This window comes from Diaporthe citri (assembly GCF_014595645.1).
Source record: "Diaporthe citri strain NFHF-8-4 chromosome Unknown scaffold_8, whole genome shotgun sequence".
Lineage (NCBI taxonomy): Eukaryota > Fungi > Ascomycota > Sordariomycetes > Diaporthales > Diaporthaceae > Diaporthe > Diaporthe citri.
The window spans coordinates 978,022-997,671 of record NW_025064853.1 but is presented as its reverse complement, the minus strand read 5'-3'; the positions used below and the strand labels follow the sequence as shown (position 1 = coordinate 997,671).

Sequence of the window (19,650 nt, the reverse complement as noted above, 5' to 3'; positions counted from 1 at the left end):
ATGACTGTCCCTCTACCTACTCCGTCGAACCCCAAGGCCGATGCCGCCGCGGTGCGGAAACGAAGAAGACGTGCTCCTGCTGGTGGTGCCGCCGATGACTGCTTCACCTGTACCAAGAGGAGCGTCAAGTGCGACCGGAGGAGGCCGTACTGCTCGCAGTGCTTGGAAGTGGGCAACGAGTGCTCCGGTTACAAGACTCAATTGACCTGGGGAGTGGGCGTGGCGAGCCGGGGGAAGCTTCGCGGGCTCTCGCTGCCAGTGGCCAAGTCGCCTCCTGTCAACCCAGTCAAGAAGGGTTCACCCTCGCGGGCTCGCGCAAATTCGACTTTGATGAACGGGCAAGAACACGGCCTCGCCGCAAATGCTGGCCACTGGAACGAGCCAGAGGAGCTGTCACCACGAAGTACCCGAAGCGATCTTGTCGATGGCCCGGTGGACCCCCGTTATCCGGCTTCCATGCCTGCAACACCATTTCACAGCTACGATTTCTCCAAGATCTGTCACGCCGAGCCAACGCCGCCTTTACCAGCAGGTCCTGCCCATTGGCACAACATGCCATTCTCGGCAAGCCTGCCTAGAGACGGACCCCGATTTCCCAAGTTGGGTCCCATTTTGACACATGGTCCTCCTGAACCGCTCTCTGCCTCGATTGATTCCTTGAGCGAGGCCGACTACTTGTCGCCCCTCAGTCACACTTTTTCCAGGGACGATCTGCCTTTCGTCACCAGCCCGCCGCACATGTACGCCGAGAGCTACAACAGCGCCAACTCGCCTATCCCCCAGAGCCCAATATCGTCTGTGATGATGGATCACCAGCATCATCGGGCGCCTACATCATGTCCTAGCCTTGTGTATGCTCCATCCGAGCCAAGTTCAAGCCTCCACTCGCACATGGATGGTTTTGAGGCTCATATAAGCAATCGTCTGATGGAGTACGAACCACTTGGTGAGATATTATTCGCGTCACAATTCGCCTTCTAAACTCAGCGGGACTAATGCCCACGTTTTCAGCAACCCCTGGGTTGGATGCGTACAGCACCAGCGCTCAATCGGATAGGCATTTCTGGGGGAAGTCGTCAGAGGAGGATGGTGCGTCCTCTCAGGTTGTCCAGGATCCTTCACTCCCCTGGCCGTCAGTGCTCGATCAGCCAATTCTCCCAGTGAGCCCTGATCTTATCGCCAAAATGCCATTTTTTATGGACTATTATGAAAACACCATGTGCCCGGGCATGGTGTTCATTGATGGACCTTCGAACCCCTTCCGGGAACACATTCTTTCGCTTGCCACTTCCAGTCGAAGCCTACAGCACGCCATCTGTGCGCTTGCCGCTTGCAATCTACGGATGAAGAGGAAGCTGAGCCTTGCTCATGGACAGGATGGGAAGCGTCAGAGCTTACCCGGTCCTGTTCCGGATCTTCGAACCCGATGAACGGACGTTGTCAGAGGAATATCAGCACCGAAATCTGGCTGTACATCTACTTAATGAGCAGCTTAATGATGCGACGAAAGCAAGGGGCGATGCCGTCCTGGCCACGATCTTAATGCTGTGTCATTACCGCATGGCAGAATCCGGTATTGCGAAATTCCATACTCAGTTCGCCGGAGTGAAAAAAATCCTGGGCATGAGACGGTCTTGCCCTTTCCCTCCATCACGGGATTCGGCATGGATGGAAGCCCTCTTCACTTACTTCGACGCCATCTCAGCCAGCATCAATGACCGAGAGGCCCAGCTCAATACCTCTTTCTACGGCGTTATGCCAGACGCACAGCTACTCCCACCGGGTGCGGAGAACTTCGTGGGCTGCGACCGAGCTCTTCAAGACAATTATCAAGCTTGGAAGACTGAACCTTCTTTCTCAGCACCGCGAGGTCCAGAGTCTTTTCAGCGCTACTGCCGCGCGTGGCTTGCCATCGCGTCCCGACTCACCTCTTGAATCGCCCATTGGTCACATATACAAGCCTCAGCACCAGTTTAGCTCGGACATTCTTGGGAAGTCTCACCCCCGATTTGACGGTAATGGCTTCAGCACGACGCTGGACGAAGACCAAATCTTGGTATCTAGCCTTTCATCCTCGGCGGCCTACGATGACCACCGGTCAACATTCTGGCGCGAATGGAAGGACGCGCGAATCGCCCTGCAGTCATGGGAGTTCGACGCACAAGGGGTTCTTGCTTCACAACCGGCCGGTCTCACAGCAACGCACGCACAGGTCCGTGACTTGGGCTCCCTGTCTGAGGCATTCCGCTACGCAGCACTGCTCTACACGGAGCGCCTGGCGAGCCCGAGCGTGCCCAGCGCACACAACAACTTCCGCAACCTGGTCAGCCAGGTGGTATACTACGCCACCTCACTTGAGGCCGGGTCCTCTGCCGAGAAGTTTCTCCTATGGCCCCTATTCGTGGCCGGGTCCGAGTGCGTCAACGAGATGCAGCAGGGCATCGTGCGCTCCAAGTGCCGCGAGATAATGGCCCGGTCGGGCTACATGAACAATCTCGCAGCTTTGGACGTGCTGGAGAGGATCTGGGCGGGCGAGGGCAGGGAGCAGCAGCAGAACGGCAAGCTCATGATGAGGAGAGGCCCGTTCAGCTGGACGCGATGCATCGGTGGCCCAGGGGTCGAGGTTGAGTGGATCATGTTCTAAGCCCTGTTTACACCGAATTGTGTTGGCCTTGATGGGGAATACACGCTACTGCAGACAACATGGGTGGTTTAGGCACTTTGGGTAGGCACGGAAATGGGGGCCTATGCGGCCAGGAGCCAAAGAGGAAAAGGGACGCTGCAGCGTCCCGGTTATCACGACGACGAATGAGACACATGGCTCTCACGTATTTACGTTACGCACTTGTATGATTAGCTAGCTGGGTTGTTCATAGCACGCGAGCACCGGTGTACTGGAAGAGGTGGCCTCAGTTTGTTGGGCCTTTCACGTACATCTACCACCCCGAATCGAGACACGATGGAGACAATCGAGATTCCTGTACCATCTCATAGCTCAGCCCAAACTGTTGAGTAATTGCTCCGTACGCTCCGTACTTGGTCCTCTGAAGTGTGCCCCGTCTCGCGCGAGGCGCGGTCTAGATCGCAACAGCATTGTCTCGTGGCTTCGGATGCCATCATCGCCGCCCTGTCTCGCACCTCCGTCCCCTGAGGCGTGTGTCTGCAAACACATCGTCATCCCTGGACCAGGGCGTGAACCCTACCTGTATCAACACACACACACACACACACACACACACACACACAGAGGCTGGGGAACTCGGTGGCAGAACCCTGTCTATCCTCCTCACAGGACTACTTGGTGCCGCATGCATTGCACCTCTGATGGTCACGCCAAGCCCTCGCAGCAGGAAGCTTCTCCATCCCAGTCCTGTTTTGCCCTCGTCCGAACCCTCCAGAAATTATCGTATTTGGCACGCAGGCTGCTTAATATCACATATAATCCGCATGGGTTACGCTTATAAAGTGGGGCGCCAGGTTGACACACCCTGTAACATGTCAAAAAGAATTATGCCTGACGTGCTGCATTCCCAATGTGTGTGCATGTCAGTCATGTCAGGCCTGGCAGGCCTGCCTGTCCGCCCTACCCGGGCCGGAAAATACGCCATTTCCTCTCATCACCTCCGCCGAGAGGCGATGTATCCCCATTAGGCGGGCCTCTGGAAGCGGGTCTTTGCCTTTTGCCAGGGAGATTATCAAAGGGATGCGGCAGGGAGGGGGTGCAAGAATGTAGTGTAGCCCGTAATGGCTGATACTCGAACGGGGCGGTGCAACAGCAGGCGGCAGCACACTTACAGCAAGACGCTCGGAAAGGGCCCATAGCTACCCTACCCCATCACCATACTGGCGAGTATCTCCGACAGTGCAACCCACCCCTTCTCAATTCCACCACCGCGGCAGAACCCCTGGTTGTTTCTGCCCTGTAGATCCGGACGGTTAATCATGCCCCGGGTCATGCCGGACCTGGATGCCTTTGTTGATTGTGGATATTGTTGACTGTGGATATTGTTGACTGGGAGAACTGTTGCTGCAACCGTGTAATGTGAGTCTCTGCGACGCGCCGGCTGGACGGACCAACGTGTCCAGAGTCTAGTTATGGAACTCGACGGTGACCAAGTAGTGCTCTACGGGGCCAGAGAACCAAGCTTGTCTGCTTCTGTCCTGTGGGGGGACCATGCACAGGTGCAGGATAGGCTTGGCCGTTTGTCAACCGGCGCGGGTTTCGTGCCCACGATGCCGTACGACAATTCTAATCGTGATGGTTAACCCGTCGATTCCCGCCCCACCCACTCGCCTTAGCCTTCATTAAAGGGCAGCCATCCTCCTCACACAGAGAGAAATGCAGAGCCGATGCAGAGAAGGAAGGGCCCAGGTGGCCAGCACAAGCCAGCCCACGCCTCTGGTGGTGCTGCTGCAAGTCCGAGCCGGGCAGCCAGCCAGCCAGCCAGCCAGCCAGCCACACGGGAGGCAGAGCAGTGCCAGCAGCAATGTCACCCACCTCTCGCCTTATCTCCCCCACCCCGCGCCCTCGTCCCAACCACGACTGCAGCCTGGCTTGCTTCTGGAAGGGCGGGAAGGGGCTTCCATCTCCTGCTGGGCAAGCCACTTCTCAGAGTCTCCGGCGCAGGCACTCGTCGACGGCCGTGCTGATTGGGTCGACGCGTGACCCAGCGGTACACTGCAACCCGTCTCACTTGCCGTATGCCGGCTCTGGTGCCGTCGTCACCTCACCGGCGCGAGACACACAGCACACCACAACACACAAGCCAGGGCGCCACCATCACCACCACCCCACCCTGCTCACCCCACAGGGCCTCGATGCCTTCTAGAAGCCGCGCCCCAGCATAACGCGGGAACACGACATCAGACAGGCCCCGTTCCAGAACTGCCTTCCTACACCGGAAAGGTCGCCAGCCCGTGACCGCGCTGGTGTGGCTTCTCCCATGGTTCCATCGTGCTTCTAGCGCCGCTGGGTGATGCCAGCCAAGACAGAAGGTGTGTGTGTGATTTCCCAGCGCAGTAGTCTAGTTCATTTCATTGACGCCGTCCGCGGGAAAACAACCCTAACGATGCCCCCCTCCCTCCTCCCAACCTAACTTAGCGCCCTTCTTATTATTGCTGCTGCTGTCAACAACCTGGGTGGTGGTGGTGGCTGGCCCTGGACCCAGCCTAGGCCCGAGCTGCAAGAGAAGCTGGCTAGAAGCACCGGCATTTGGCGCTAGAAACCAAAAAGAAGATAGGGCCAGGGAGCAAGCGCGAAGACGCAAGCGGGGGGCATGCCTGGTGATGATGGCTTCAAGCCAGAGCCTCGAGCACACACACACACACATACACGGAACCAGACTTGCAAGACGCACTTTACTTGAGTGCCCAATGCGCACACAGACACACACAGAAACGCGCGCTATCATGCAAAGAGGGGAAAGAGAGAAGGGAAAGAGAGAAGGGAAAGAGAGAAGGGAAAGCAGGGCTCACCATCACCGTTGACAAACAGAGTCGCACCAGGCCTTCCAACCTTCCACCTGGCCTCTGTTCCTGCTGATCTCGTGAGACCTAGCAACCTCGGGGGCCCCTCGACCCCCTGGCCGCTGCCCGGGCTGGCGAGGTCTCACAGGCGCATGTGACATGGAACTACCCACACCTCTCGTTCTGTGGCCCAGACTCGACCGACTTTGAGAACCGGCCGACCTAGAACAACAGACGGAAGTCGGACAGGGCTTGCTGCCTGGAACATACTGCGTCGTTCTGGCCTCTGGGTGCCTCTGGATGCCTCACACTGCCTCCGTCTCGGAGAGAGGAATCTGAGGACCAGAATCCTGTGAGGTTGGGGGAGGGGCCCGCACCACCAGCCGCCGCCCACAGAGACTGCGAGCTGACCGCATCCTGCAGGGGACAGACAACAAGAAGCTTCACAAGTCTGTCTTGCTAACAACAAGTTTATTAGTTAGCCTGTTTGGCCGGGGTGACGGTGGCTGGTGGCAGGTGTCAACAGATCGGAGCTTGTCATAGCCCAGTCCGCGATGACAGGCATGGCAAGATGGATCAACCCCCCAGCGGACCATGCCGACCGAGAGAGCCTGGGTCTAATGTCTAATGACGGGGCCATGGGCGACATGGGCGGGGGGTATGGGGGATCAAGGACGACATGGTCCAGGCGATGTACTCCCAGGTACCCAGCTTCGAACCCCCTCCAGGGAACGGGAGAGGAAGGGGGGCAAGGAGTAGGAGGAAGAAGAGGAAGAAGAAGAAGAAGAAGAAGAAGAACCATGGATCTGGTTCCAACAGTTCCCGCTGCAAGCAATCAGAGTTGGGAACGAACAGGGCGTTGTCGTTTGTTTGCTCGTTTTCGTTCCTCGCTTGACCTCCGCTGCTGCAAGCGCCGCGCGCTCGGCTGGCTGCCCGCGTTGGTCAGGGGTGTTGGCCCGCGCACCCTAGGGCGGATTTGGGCATCACCTCCGGGGCGCGCCAAGGCGTGAAAGGCGACCCGCGGGGCCCTTTCACCTCCGCTTCTCTGTGCCTCACCATGCCCGGCAGCCCACGGGGCTAACGAACTAGCACCATGGCTTTTCTCGGTGAGGGTCTTCCTTGCTTTTTTGCATCCCCGTGCGGATTCCTCAAGGATTCGTTGGAGGAGAAGGTATGATGACAACAAGTCTTTTGCGTCTTGAGAACGAGTGTTTGAGAGGATGGTCAAGATGGCAGTTTTGAGAAAATAGCGGAGACAATTTGGTCCAAGGCTGGACCTTTTCTGTGGTCTGGCCAAGGTAAAGTACGCTGGGTTCAAAAATACCGAGGCACGTAAGAATGTGGGCAATAATACACCTGTCGTGCTCCGCTGCGGATTGCGGCGGGTTCCGGCTCCAAAATTTACGCCTTTTCCAGCCCGAAACTCAAAATTACGCATGGATCCTGCGGAGTGTGCCGACAGAGCACATGTTTCCACGTACTGTTAAATTCCGCACGTCCAGATGAGAGAGAGTATCGTCGCCAGAATTTCTGGAGGTTCTCCCAGAGTCGGGCAAACACGCCAACGGCCAAGTCGCGCAAGTGATTCAATCTTCGATTTAAGGTGATGAAACATAACGCTCTGAGTATCAACAAGTGAAAATCATCAATATGCACGAGCTACTTGATAGAGCAGCTAGATAGAAAAAGATTCAAGTTGCCGTACAGAGGATAGTTTGGTTACTTTTTTCTCACCGACCGTGGTACATACTAAGCCGGATCGCTATGCACTGACTGAATACAGGGAAAGAGCAGGTCTGGTCTTGTTCCGCTTGAGAGAACATTTTAGTGAAAGAAAATGATTGACATTTGAACCTCGAGGGAGGAGCCTTGTTCGTTTTGTGCTCTCCTGTCTCGTAAATATATCAACCCGGGATCCAGTAATTTGGAAATAAGTGGTTTCATGGGAAATTAATAATCAACAGATATAAGAGTGATGGCCCTCGTTTGTTGATGGTAACTCTGTTTTGTTTGGAACAAAGGACAGCCAGGCCCATGATCGTGTTACCCGTCCAACGGCAGCACAGATCAGAAATTACATTACACCCTGACTATATCCGCAAGCGAAATAGTTGAAAATCCCACAGACAGCCGGTTATGACTTAAAGAAGGCTGTTGGACTTCTTTGGTTTTCACCATCGCTCTTGTTGACTGTGACCTGCGCCGCAACAGTAACCACGCTGAAAGTGTTGCAAGCACCATGATGACTGCAAGTCCGCCTAGGGTAACTCCAGCAATTGCTCCTGGACTAAGTTTATGATCACTTTCCTCTTCTTCTTCTGACATTGAACGCGCAAGAGGAGGATCGGTGGAAGGGTCATGGTCAACAATTATGTATAAGATGCGAGCGGAATTCCGATATTGGGGGGCAGCGAACAAAAGCTGTGCAACACTGACCCACAGGGCAAGCATCCCGAAGAGAGTGACGGCCCAGAAGGTGTACCACTGTCTTGAATCACGGCGGTCATACCAGAGCTGGGCGGGGGTGTGCGTGGATGGTGCCTCGCCGAATGCCTGTTTCAGAATGACGATGCGATCGTGCCAATAGTGGAAGTTGCGGATATCCCTCTCGTGTGGCTCGAGAGGGCTCGTGCGGATTGCGTAAAGAAATCTGTCGTGTTCCGGACCCAAAACAACGCGTTTTCGAAGCCAGGATGGTACTGCGCTACCGGATAAGCCTTTGCTGCTGTGCGAGGAAGGGAATAGAAGAGCCAACGTAGTAAGGGTTTCGTCTGCTAGGCCATCGGGAAGTAGAGACTCGAGACTTGATTATGATACGTCAGTTTCGGCCCCGTAAAGTTTGTGGGTTCAATGCTTTTCGTGCACGAAAGGGATTTGTTCACACCTTTTTCGCTGGCATTCCAGATATGTAGCATGGTGAAAAATGTACAATCTGTTCTGCTTCCTGTCCACCACAAGATGGTCGGACAGATTGGCTGTCCAAATGATGCGTAGTCCGGCAATCTGAACAAGACTCTTCGCCGTGAAGATCTGTTCTAGGCGGATGCTCGTGTCAGTCAGGGTTCTTTCACGTGAGAAATGGCTGTTGATGAGTTGTTGCAAAGTTCCACTTCTCCATGATATCCGCGCACTCCAGCCATTTTGGGTGAAGTTGCCAATCCCGGTCATGACAAGCAGGCTGGCTACTCTATCGACGCGTTCTTGGACTAATCGACAATTTATTGATCCTGGACCCGCCCTTTGTTCTAACGTGTCCACCAGCTCGTCTCGATGCAGGCCGGTCTTGATCATCTGCAAGGTGTCGAACACGTCTGCGTTAAGATGACTCGCATTTTGGGCAGACCTGTATGTGGCTTTCTCGATACTTGTGAGACTGGATAGGCAGTACTTTTCAAAAGCCGTATAATCCAAACGCGAAGAACCAGCTCTGTACTGATGCAGGCTGCCCAAGCAGGCACTGATTATGCCCTTCACTTTGGGGCCCCCAATGGGTTTTGCAGACCTTGCGGGGCTTAGATCGTGATCGATGACCTCTGGTGCTCCAGGCTGGGAATGGACGCCACATTTTGTACTTGCTCTTGTACTGACAGACGCGACGTTGGAATCGTTAGAACAAGAGTCAACGCTGCTGTTGGTCAAAGCAGATAGATCAAAGTGGGTATGATGCTGAGGAAGTGTTATGTCTCGGCAGCTCATGATATCCTTGACCTCCTCAAGGATTTCAGAGATTGGTAGGACATAGAGCCAAGGAACTGATTTTCGAGCGGCCAGAATGTGGCCGCAGAGGACATTAGCTATCAAAACCCAGGACCCTGAGTCTCCTGGTGCTTAAGAAGAGAAGAAGTCAGCACAGTTCGAATAATGTCTCAGTTCACATGAGGTCCACGCAACCAGTGGCTGGTCTGGTATGACTTGTGATGAAGCAATTAAGCAAATGATAGTTGATTGTTGTTGTTGAGGAGAGAAATCTCCCCGCTATTGAACGCTCAGAAGGAGCCTATTTATAGGCTAGCGCTAGCGTATGGGCATACGACCCTTGCACCTTCTAACACACCCCCCATCGCGAGTATCATCGTTCTAACGATAATAAGAGATATTCCGTTCCGATAGCTAAAAATAATAAGAAATGTTCCGTTCCGATAGCTAAAAATACAGTCTAAATGTTCCGCTGTAATTTGTACCAAGACCACTGTATAAACATTGTTTAACGTTTATATATTCTGCTTGCATCATTTCCAATTAACTATTTAAATGCCCTTTTGGCAATATAAACCCCGTACTTATCTTAGTCTTAATCTTATATAAGCCTTTTTAAGGGTAGGGCAAGGCAATGCTTTTATGTAAATATTAGCAAGATTATCTTTAAATGCAATATAATAAATATTATATATTTCCCTAATTCTTTTATAAATAAAGTAATAATAAATAGTAATATATTTTAATTAAGCATTAACTTTATAATTTTAAATAAGGTTTAATGCTAGCTAATTATTAATATATAAAATAGGTAAATATTTAATATAGTTAATATTTAAATCTTATAATGCTTAAATTATTTAATAAAGATATAATAATGCTAATAAATATGCTATATATTTTGCCTTGCAAGTGGATTTTATAATAATAAATTAATGCTTTAATAACTAAGTAATTAAGCCATTATTAAGTAATTGCATATATTTACTAAATGCTTTTAAATTATTTAAATTAATATTATAAGAAGCGTTAATATATATATTAAGTATAGCAAATTAAAATAATAATATTTATTTTAAAAATTATAAGGCATAATTTAATATATGCTAAATATATTAAAGCATTTCCTTTGCAATATTTAAATAATAAATTATAAGCTTTGCATTAAATATTAAGAGCATTGCATATAAAAATGCAAAATTAAGTTTTATTTTAATAATAAAAAAATTAATAAATTTAATAAGTAATTAATATATTATTACGTTTATTATAATATTATTAAGTTCCTTTTATTATAAAAATAAATTTAAATTTATAAGAGTTTATTTTTAATTATAATTAAATATATTAAAGCGTTTTAAAATTTATTAAGCATATTTCTTTTAAGAAATATAAATCTTATTATTAATTTATATAATTTTTAATTTAAATAAGTATTTATAAAAACCAAGATTCTTATACTTAAAATATTATATAAACTTAATGTGAAATTTATTAACTTAAAAGAAACTCTTAATAATAAGAATATTATTAATATAAATAGTAATAATAATTTAATCTTTAATAAAAATATAAGAATTAAATATTATTTTTATTAAATATTTAATTAATTTCTTTTTAAAAGTATTAAATTATTTATAGCTTAATTATTTAAGCTTATATAAGGCATTAAGAAGTTTTAAAATAACTTGCTAATTATTAAATAATATTTAATATTTTTATAGTAATTATATATAAATATTGTATTTTAAATGGCTATATAAATATATTATTTTAATGTTAAATTGCTAAAGCTATTAGCTTATTATAGCAGCAATAATAATAATTAATCTTAGATTATTATAGCGCGTTATAGGGCTATAAGTATTATTATAATTCATACCATAAATTTATATATATTTATAAGCAATAAGTTAAGCTTTATAGTAAATAAGCTTATTAAAAGCATTAAACTTCTTTATATATATTTAATAAGAATTAATAATATATTAATTTATAATAATAAGTATTTTAATTTATATACTTATATTTAAAAGTAATTTAAGTTTTCTTTTAATAACTTATTGCTAAGCATCCTTTTTATTGCTTTTTATAGCTTATACATATATATTAAGGATATTATTAATATTTGCTATATTAATAAGTAATATATAAGTAAAGATTTAATTAAGGTAATTAATATTAATTAATGCTAATTAAGCAGCATTTAATATAAGGTTTGCATTAATTAATATTAAGTTATTAAAATCTTTAAAATATTTTATAATAATATTTATATTTTTTTTTGCTTTTTGCAAAGATTAAATTTATTATTCTTAAGAACTATATAATTATATAAATTTTATAAGTTTAAGTAGTTTATTAATAAGTTTTATAAGTTTAAGCAATTTATTTATAAGTTTATTTATAAGTTTTATATTATTAATAAGTTTTATTAACTAAGATATTAGTAATACCTTTATCTTAAGTAATATATTTTTATTTAGCTAGCTAATTATTTATATAATCTTTATTGCTAAATTAAACTAAGTAATATAGCTTAATATTGCAGTTATAATAACTTTTTAAAGTAATATAAATAAATAAAAGATAGTTTTGCTTTTAGCCTTAAATTCTATAAAGTATACCTTTTTAGCTTTATTTAATAATTTTATTTTTAATTTATAAGCCTTAATAAGGATATAAAGGTATATAAGGTGAAAGTATAGTTGGAAATATTTAATATTAAGCTTTTATTTATAAAGTACCTTAAATGGCATTATTTAATATAATAAGGCTAAGTATAGTTTTTAATTCCATAAGTATATTATATAGGAAATTGCTTTAAGCTATAAAAATAAATAGTTTTTATTATAAATTATTATATAAGCATTAATAATAATAATATGCATAAACTTTTTAAATATGCTATTTAATTTATAATAATAAGAAAATAATTTCTTATAAATAATTCCATATCTTTAAAATATTATAATAATTATTTTATTTATATATTTACCCTTATTATTTAAATTAAATATCTTAACTTTTATATTAAATTAAGTTTTAATTAAATTTAAGAACTTCTTAATAATATTTAAGATATTATCCTTTTAAGTAATAAAGTAAACTTAATAAAATTAAGTATAATTATTAATAAATAAAATAAAGTATTAAGAATCTTTTAATAATTTTATTAAGAATTTACTTAATAAATTAAATTAAATATACTTAAATAACTATATAAATTATTATTTTAATAATAAATATAAGTATTTCTTAATAAACTTTGCAAATTAATATAATTTACAATAAAAATCTATTAATTTATTTAATATAACGTCTTTATCTTTATATAAGCATTAAGCAATTAATTTTAATAAATTACTATAGCTAAAAGCTTTATAAAATTCGCTATATATTATAAATATTATAAAGTTATTTTTTATTATTTAAATTTTAAAATTTTTATATTAAAACTTTGCTTATAATATTTTATAAAATTTATTATTTTTTAATAATAAGAAGATATTATTTCCTTATGCATTTAATTAAAACCTTTTTTAAACTATAATTTAGCTAAATAAATAAGTATTTCTTAATGCATAATTATATAAAATATTAATAAAGATATTTTTAATAATTAATTTATTTAATAATTGCAAAAAGATTTCCATAAAGCTAATGCCTTTTATAATAAGTTAATTATTGCTTATAATAATAATTATATTTAAATATAATTATAAAGAGCTAAAGTTTTTTATATATTTTATTATATACTTTAAAGCATTAAAATTAAAAATTTATAATATTAAAATACTTATAATTATTAGCAGCTTTGCTATATATATTAAAACATTAATATATAATATTATTATATCTTTTTTATTATTATTAGAAATTTTAATAACTTCTTTATTTATAGCTTAATTTATAATAATTTATTTCTTGCCCTTTTTTTATTTTTAATTAGCTTTATATTTAATAAGCTTTATATAATTAGTATATAAATAGCTAATAAATATAAAGTTTTATGCATAGCATTAAGTGCATTCTTTATTACTTAATATAAAGTTAGCATTTATTAATATAAACTTTGCAGCCTTTTTTATACCCTTTAGTACTAACCTTTTTTAAGTAAAGGTAAAGTAAGCTTTAAATTGTTTAACCTTTATATAGGAAATAATATTTATTATTTTAGATTTAATTTTAAAAAACGTTATAAGGTTTTGGCTGCTTAAGTTATTAATAATATTATTTATAATATTTAGCAGCATTATTAAAAAAAAGGAGCCTTTAATCTTATTGCTTTTAAAAAGTAACTTTATTAACCTTTTAATTAATTATTTTAATATTAAGATTTTAATATAAAGTTTTATTTAAAGGTTTTAAAAGGTATTTAAATAGCCTTATAAGTTAAAGCTATTCTTATATTATAAGTTTATTAATTAATAAAAAAGGTAAATAATTAAATTACCGATATTATAATTAAATTAATTAATTAATATTTTTTAAGCATTAAAAAATTTTCTATATAATATAATAAATATTATAAGGCTTAAATATATTAAGTTTAAAAGCATAATAAAGGCTTAATTATTAAGCTTTTCTTATTTTATAAGGGCTGTATCTTATTTTAATTATTTCTTAATGCTTATAATATATTTATTAAAGTTAATAAATTAAAAGCCGTGACTTTATATTGCCTTTTAGTTTAAAAAGTTCTCCCCTTTTAAGTTTAACTTTAAGAAAAATAATAAATTAAGCTTAAAGTTAAGTATATTTAATATTTTTTAAATAAAGTTTATATATCTTTAAGTATATTTTAAATAATATTTATATATTTATTTATTTATAATAATTAATATTAATTAATATAAATAAATAAATAAAAAAGAAGTAAATAATTAAAATATTAAATAGGGTAAAAATATTAAATTATTATAAGTTATTATTAATTATAATAGTTATTATAAGGTATAATGATAATATATAGGTAAAGGCTAGTAATATTAAAATTTTAATGATTTAAGTATAAAAATAATTATAGAAATAAGGGTATTAATATTTCTTAATGTTTTAAGATATTTTAAGCAATGCTAGGCTTATAACTTAATAAAGCAATTAAGCAAATAATAGTTGATTGTTGTTGTTAAGAAGAGAAATCTCCTCGCTATTAAACGCTTAGAAGGAGCCTATTTGTAGGCTAGCGCTAGCGTATGGGCATACGACCCTCGCACCTTCCAACAACTTGTAACACCTCAAAAGACTTCCCATGTCGGTGGAGTAAAGCTGGACAATCCACAAGCCAGCCCTTGACCGGGCCAGCCAATCCAGCGTTGGTCCAAACTTCTCCGCCGGTCATGGCAGACCTATTCAAGAAGCATGTTGTCTCGAGATGGTCATTAATCGGCGTCACTAGCGTATTGACGAGTGAGGAGTGCGAAACCTCACATCGTGGCTCGAATTTCACAAGACTCCAATCAAGTCTGCCACAGCTGATCTTCGATCCCACGACGTTGGGAGCATGAGGTTGACCAAAATGGCGCCATTCACTCCCGCACTGTATCCTTTTTGGTGCGATGTTGTGGACTAGACTTGTGCAACTCTGCGGGGCCGTCGTTCTCGACCCAAAGACAGGAGCACGTCTCTCAGTCTCCACATGATCTTGCGTCTGAATACTCCTCGAGTCTTGGAAGGTGATGAACGGTGAACATGAATCTTCTACCGCAGAATCATCATCGTCGTCGTCGTCGGCGTCATTGCTGGCGTCATCAACAGGGACGAGAGTTTCAATTCCGAGCTTGACTGTGAGGCCGAAGGCGTCCCCGTCAATAAACAGGATGCCCCCGATTGTGAAATTGATGGGCTCCTGGTGTGCCAGAGACTGTGCTCGTGCTTTCAAACCACACCAGGATGTCTTGCCGCTCGGCACAAAGGCTTCGACGAGAATCTGACTGGTCTCATGTATGTCTCCTAAACCGTTAGGAGAGAGATTCTCGACGGGATCCACGAGTACAACAAACTGATATTCGTATGCTGTCATCCGTTTCTGCTTCTTCAAGATTTTCCTGAGCTGCTTCCGATAGAGTTTGTGGCAGCAGACCAAGAAGATTGTGGGCCTGAGCTCTGTTGGAGACGGGCCACCCATCATGAACTCGCACGAGATCGTGTCATCTATATCCTTGAGAGGCCGGAACGTGTTGAAGATTGTGTCCTGCAACTTAGGCTGGATCTCTTACTCCATTTTCGAATTACTCTCAAAACCTGACCATTGTCTCTACTCGTCGCTAATTGGACCACATTCTGATAGCCAACCCGCCTTCGGTAACTGCAATGCCACCGCGCCAGCTCCTCCAGGTCCCGGTTCTCCATCCGTAGACGGGTCCTGTGGCGGCAAGAACCAGTTCAAATGCACTGGTTCAACCTTTGGCGCATGTTGCTCATCTGGTGGATGGTGCGGCGACACAACGGCTCACTGCGCAGCGGACGCCGGGTGTCAGAGCCCCTTCGGTACATGCTCCGCTCCGAGCAACATCTCGCCAGACGGAACGTGCGGCTCCAACGGCAAGACCTGTGTCGGTTCAGGGTTCGGCGACTGCTGCTCATCAAGTGGTTATTGTGGCGGCACAGACGGCCATTGTGTGGCGGGCTGCCAGTCTGGCTTCGGCACCTGTGACGCCGGAGCAGCGGGGGTGTCGACGGACGGCACTTGCGGCAAGAACGGCAAGTCTTGCAAAGGATCCGGGTTTGGGGACTGCTGTTCGTCGAGCGGCTACTGCGGTGCATCCTCGACGCACTGTGGAGCTGGATGCCAAGCAGGCTTTGGTACTTGCAACGCTGGAGCAGGAATCGTGTCGACTGATGGTTCTTGTGGGAAGGATGGGAGAACCTGCAAAGGCTCCAGCTTTGGAGAGTGTTGTTCACCCAGCGGTTTCTGCGGTGCCACTACTACCCACTGCGGCGCAGGTTGCCAGACCGTTTTTTGGTAATTGCAACACTGGTTCTGGAGGCATATCAACTGACGGTGTGTGCGGTAAGAACGGAAAGACCTGTAAGGGGCCAGTCGGCTTTGGAAATTGTTGTTCTGCAGCCGGATTTTGCGGTACAACTGCTGCAAACTGCGGCACTGGTCAAGGATGTCAGGCAGCCTATGGTGACTGCTTCATAACTTTCGGTTCTTAATAGCATGGGTAGGGCGAAGAGCTTACGAGTAATACCAATGGGGTCACCAATAAAGATCAGGTTCCTCGAAATTATGATCGTGATGAAGCCATAACTTTTTCTTGAAAAAAAAAGTGGCATTGATGGAGTGGGACAGCCACGGGTCCGTAAGTACTAGCTAATTTTGGAACATTTCGTCAAGCAGCTCTTCTTAAAGGAAATCAGTCGATCGGAAAGGAATACTCTATACATCACGTAATAGTATTGGGGAAATCAATTACGCTTAGTCCATGTTTGTGAGCAGTCAACTATGGGAAAGATAGGCAGTGTTGTTTTACCCCAAAGCGCGCATCAGTCACGAGAAAGGGCCATTGTATGACAAGGTCACTTTACAACGGATCTCAATTCATGCAGACGGATCAGCTAGTAATTACGCGCGCAAGAAAGACACAGCTTTGTATGTAGTCAAGAGATCATGATGTGACTGCGTAGTCGATTTGTTGCCTGTGCTGTACTGTATGATCTTCTCAGCATGGACCGCCACTCCGAACAACCCGACGAAGCCAGGAGCGTCACCTGCTAGTGTCTTCTGATTCACACTTGGATCAGAATCACTCATAATTATACCATCGGCAAACAATAGATTTCAGAATAGCGGCCGATTGGTCGGCGTTGCATGACGTGAGAAACCCTTGTGGCAAGAGATTTTGTGACCTGAATCGGCCCCGTGAAGTTTTCATCGATGACAAATAAAGCAGCAACTTGATATACGTCCATGAAGATGAAAAGGGCTATAACCGCTCAGGCATGAATAAAGCAAAGCAGGATCGCGCTAGATGAGTCGGAAGGAATTACGCCGTATTAGGACTCCCGTCAGCTTACAATATCAACGGCACTGAGAGACACATGAGGCCAGCCCGATCAAAAGCACCCTCAGCCTCATGCTTACCTTCATCTTGTATTTAATAGCAATTCCATCCTATGGCGGCGACGCAGTCGAATCTGCATATGACCCCACCACCAACTTCAAGTCCTCCGCTGTAGATCGCGGATCAAACTTCTGAGTATGGCCGGCACTTTCCCAGAGCGCGCATTTCGGGTGCTGGGCAACTCTTGGCACCGCCTACCATCATCCTACCGGACGCCAGTCATCATCACATCTTGCGCTGCCCTCCTCATCACACCATTCGCCTGGAAGAAGCTCACCTATACTCCAGAGCTGCTCCCTCCGGCCCCCAAAGACTACCAATACCGCCTTCACCTCGTCGCCAAGGAAGGCTCGGCCGCGCTCACCCTCCCTGACGGCAGGAAGATCGGTTACGCACAGTACGGGCACCCGAACGGCAAGCCGATCATCTCCCTGCACGGCATCCTCGGCTCGAGACTGGAGAGCGCCCTCCTCGATGCCGATGCCAAGGAACTCGGAGCAAGGATCATCGCCATCGAGCGCCCAGGTATAGGCTTGAGCTCTCCAGATCCGAGACCACTCAAGGAGAGGAAAGTGCTTGATCACGCCAAGGATGTAGAAGCACTCGCTAAGCACCTCCAGCTTCAAGAGTATGCCGTCCTCGGAACGTCCGGGGGAGGCCCCTATGCCCTAGCCTGTGCCCACTCCCTGCCGTCATCCGCCCCGAAGCCGAGCCTCCGCGCCGTTGCGATCGTGACGGGGCTGGGCCTCCCGGACATGAGCCAATCCTGGCCTGCACCCGTGGTGTTTTTGAACAAGCACCTGGATCTCCGCTGGGCGATGAGGTGGATCTTCGCCCGGTCTCCCGCCTGGCAGCCGCATCTTTCGGACGACGAGAAAATGGAAGCCCTGCGACAGAGTTTCGACCTCAAGAAATCCCACCCGGCGGACGTTTGGACGGCGAGGCGCGACGACTACCCTGATATGGTGCGACTCTTCCTCTGCTCCGCACAGGAGGCTGTGGCCCAGGGCTGGGACGGTTTCCTAGACGAGAGCAGGGTTCTTTCCAAGGAGCCGGGGTTCCGCGTAGAGGATATCCGTGCTGACCTGCCGATACAACTGTGGTGCGGGACGGACGACACTAATGTCTCGCCCAAGGCGGGTGAGGAGACCGCGCAGCGGCTTAAGGCTGGTGGCAATACGAAGGTGGAGCTTCATATGAAGGAGGGCGAGACGCACGGGAGTACGCAGGTTAAGTATCGGCGGAGTGTATTGCAGGATTTACTGAGGGCTATGGATTCCTAGGCCTGTTTCTCTGCTTGGAGTCAATGTAATCTCCTCTTCTGTACACTAAAGCTATGCCAATAGTGTAAGGGAATAGCTGTAGCATCTCCATTCATGGTTTGAGTACCTGCCTGGCAGGAGTACCCTTTATGGACTCAGATGAGCCCATTCCAAAGGCTTCACGCAAAACATCGTTCGTGACTGCTTTTGACATCACGGGGCACATTCATCGACTAAGAGATAGCGCAGGCATAAAAGTTGCCAAAGGATGCCACTATAAAATTAAGAAAACGGATATTCGCACAGAAGAAAAACGGATGGTTGACAGATGCCTCTTGAATAATATTCCCCAGTTAATCAGAGCATAATACCTATACCTAATTCCCAAACCCACACTTAATTTATATACCTTCGCCTAATTTATATAATAGTATTAGTTAGGCTTGGACATGTGAACTAGGTGTAGGCATGCTGGTTATGGGTGTGTTGATTTTGGGTGTGTGGGTTGTGGGTGTATTGGGAGTGGGTGTGTTGCACAGGTGCGGGTGCATTGGATACAAGTATACTAGGCGTGTAATGTATATGTATACCATCCGTTGTTTCCCACGCGAATAACCATTCTCAAAAACATTTTGAGCAATTGCTCACCTAGTTCATGATTACCCGGTCAAACCACACTCTCCCAAACCCAGGCCCTAGCATTTTCTTATTGTCCAGTGAAGTGCTGTATCGACGGTATTATGACTTCCAAATGCCACATATTCTCAAATCGATGGATTTATATGCCGAATTACAGCTTTCTATGCCCACCTTTGTCGTAAGAGGAAGGCGTGGTGGTTTGCATTGAAAGTTTGGACACCCTGTCGAGTTAGTCTGGAAAGCGAGTGCAAGAGACACCCTCGGACTTGAGGGCTGACGCCGAGCTGAAAATCATGTTCCAAATGTACTGCGAAGATTGCCGGCTTCAGTGGCACACTGCTATTTGAAAGATACAACTACTGTACCTCTTGCGAGAAGCGCGCGTTGAGTGTGATGAATAGCAGGAGGAATCTCAGAATGACAAGAGGTGTTCAACAACTCTCGAACAGAATAAGGAAATTGGTTCGGTGTCAAATTGTGAGAAAATTCAAATCCTAGACGTCACACTGTAAATT

At 44.3% G+C, this 19,650-nt stretch overlaps 5 protein-coding genes across 5 annotated transcripts; 4 read left to right on the top strand and 1 right to left on the bottom strand.

Moving 5' to 3' along the window:
- On the top strand, positions 1 to 1,430 carry INS49_014658 (uncharacterized protein; the record flags this gene model as incomplete). Its single annotated transcript, XM_043175348.1, has 2 exons — positions 1 to 946; positions 1,012 to 1,430. The coding sequence occupies 2 exons, from the start codon at positions 1 to 3 to the stop codon at positions 1,428 to 1,430; spliced, it is 1,365 nt and encodes a 454-aa protein (XP_043020305.1).
- Positions 1,431 to 1,668: 238 nt separating this feature from the next.
- INS49_014657 (uncharacterized protein) lies at positions 1,669 to 2,644 on the top strand (the record flags this gene model as incomplete). The annotated part of the gene is made up of 2 exons (XM_043175347.1): positions 1,669 to 1,797; positions 1,862 to 2,644. The coding sequence occupies 2 exons, from the start codon at positions 1,669 to 1,671 to the stop codon at positions 2,642 to 2,644; spliced, it is 912 nt and encodes a 303-aa protein (XP_043020304.1).
- A 1,843-nt stretch (positions 2,645 to 4,487) lies between these two features.
- Positions 4,488 to 4,829, top strand: INS49_014656 (uncharacterized protein; the record flags this gene model as incomplete). Its single annotated transcript, XM_043175346.1, has 1 exon — positions 4,488 to 4,829. One exon carries the CDS (start codon positions 4,488 to 4,490, stop codon positions 4,827 to 4,829), a length of 342 nt encoding a protein of 113 aa, XP_043020303.1.
- Positions 4,830 to 14,353: 9,524 nt separating this feature from the next.
- On the bottom strand, positions 14,354 to 15,292 carry INS49_014655 (uncharacterized protein; the record flags this gene model as incomplete). The annotated part of the gene is made up of 1 exon (XM_043175345.1): positions 14,354 to 15,292. The coding sequence occupies one exon, from the start codon at positions 15,290 to 15,292 to the stop codon at positions 14,354 to 14,356; it is 939 nt and encodes a 312-aa protein (XP_043020302.1).
- A 2,079-nt stretch (positions 15,293 to 17,371) lies between these two features.
- INS49_014654 (uncharacterized protein) lies at positions 17,372 to 18,517 on the top strand (the record flags this gene model as incomplete). Its single annotated transcript, XM_043175344.1, has 1 exon — positions 17,372 to 18,517. One exon carries the CDS (start codon positions 17,372 to 17,374, stop codon positions 18,515 to 18,517), a length of 1,146 nt encoding a protein of 381 aa, XP_043020301.1.
- Positions 18,518 to 19,650: the final 1,133 nt, after the last annotated feature.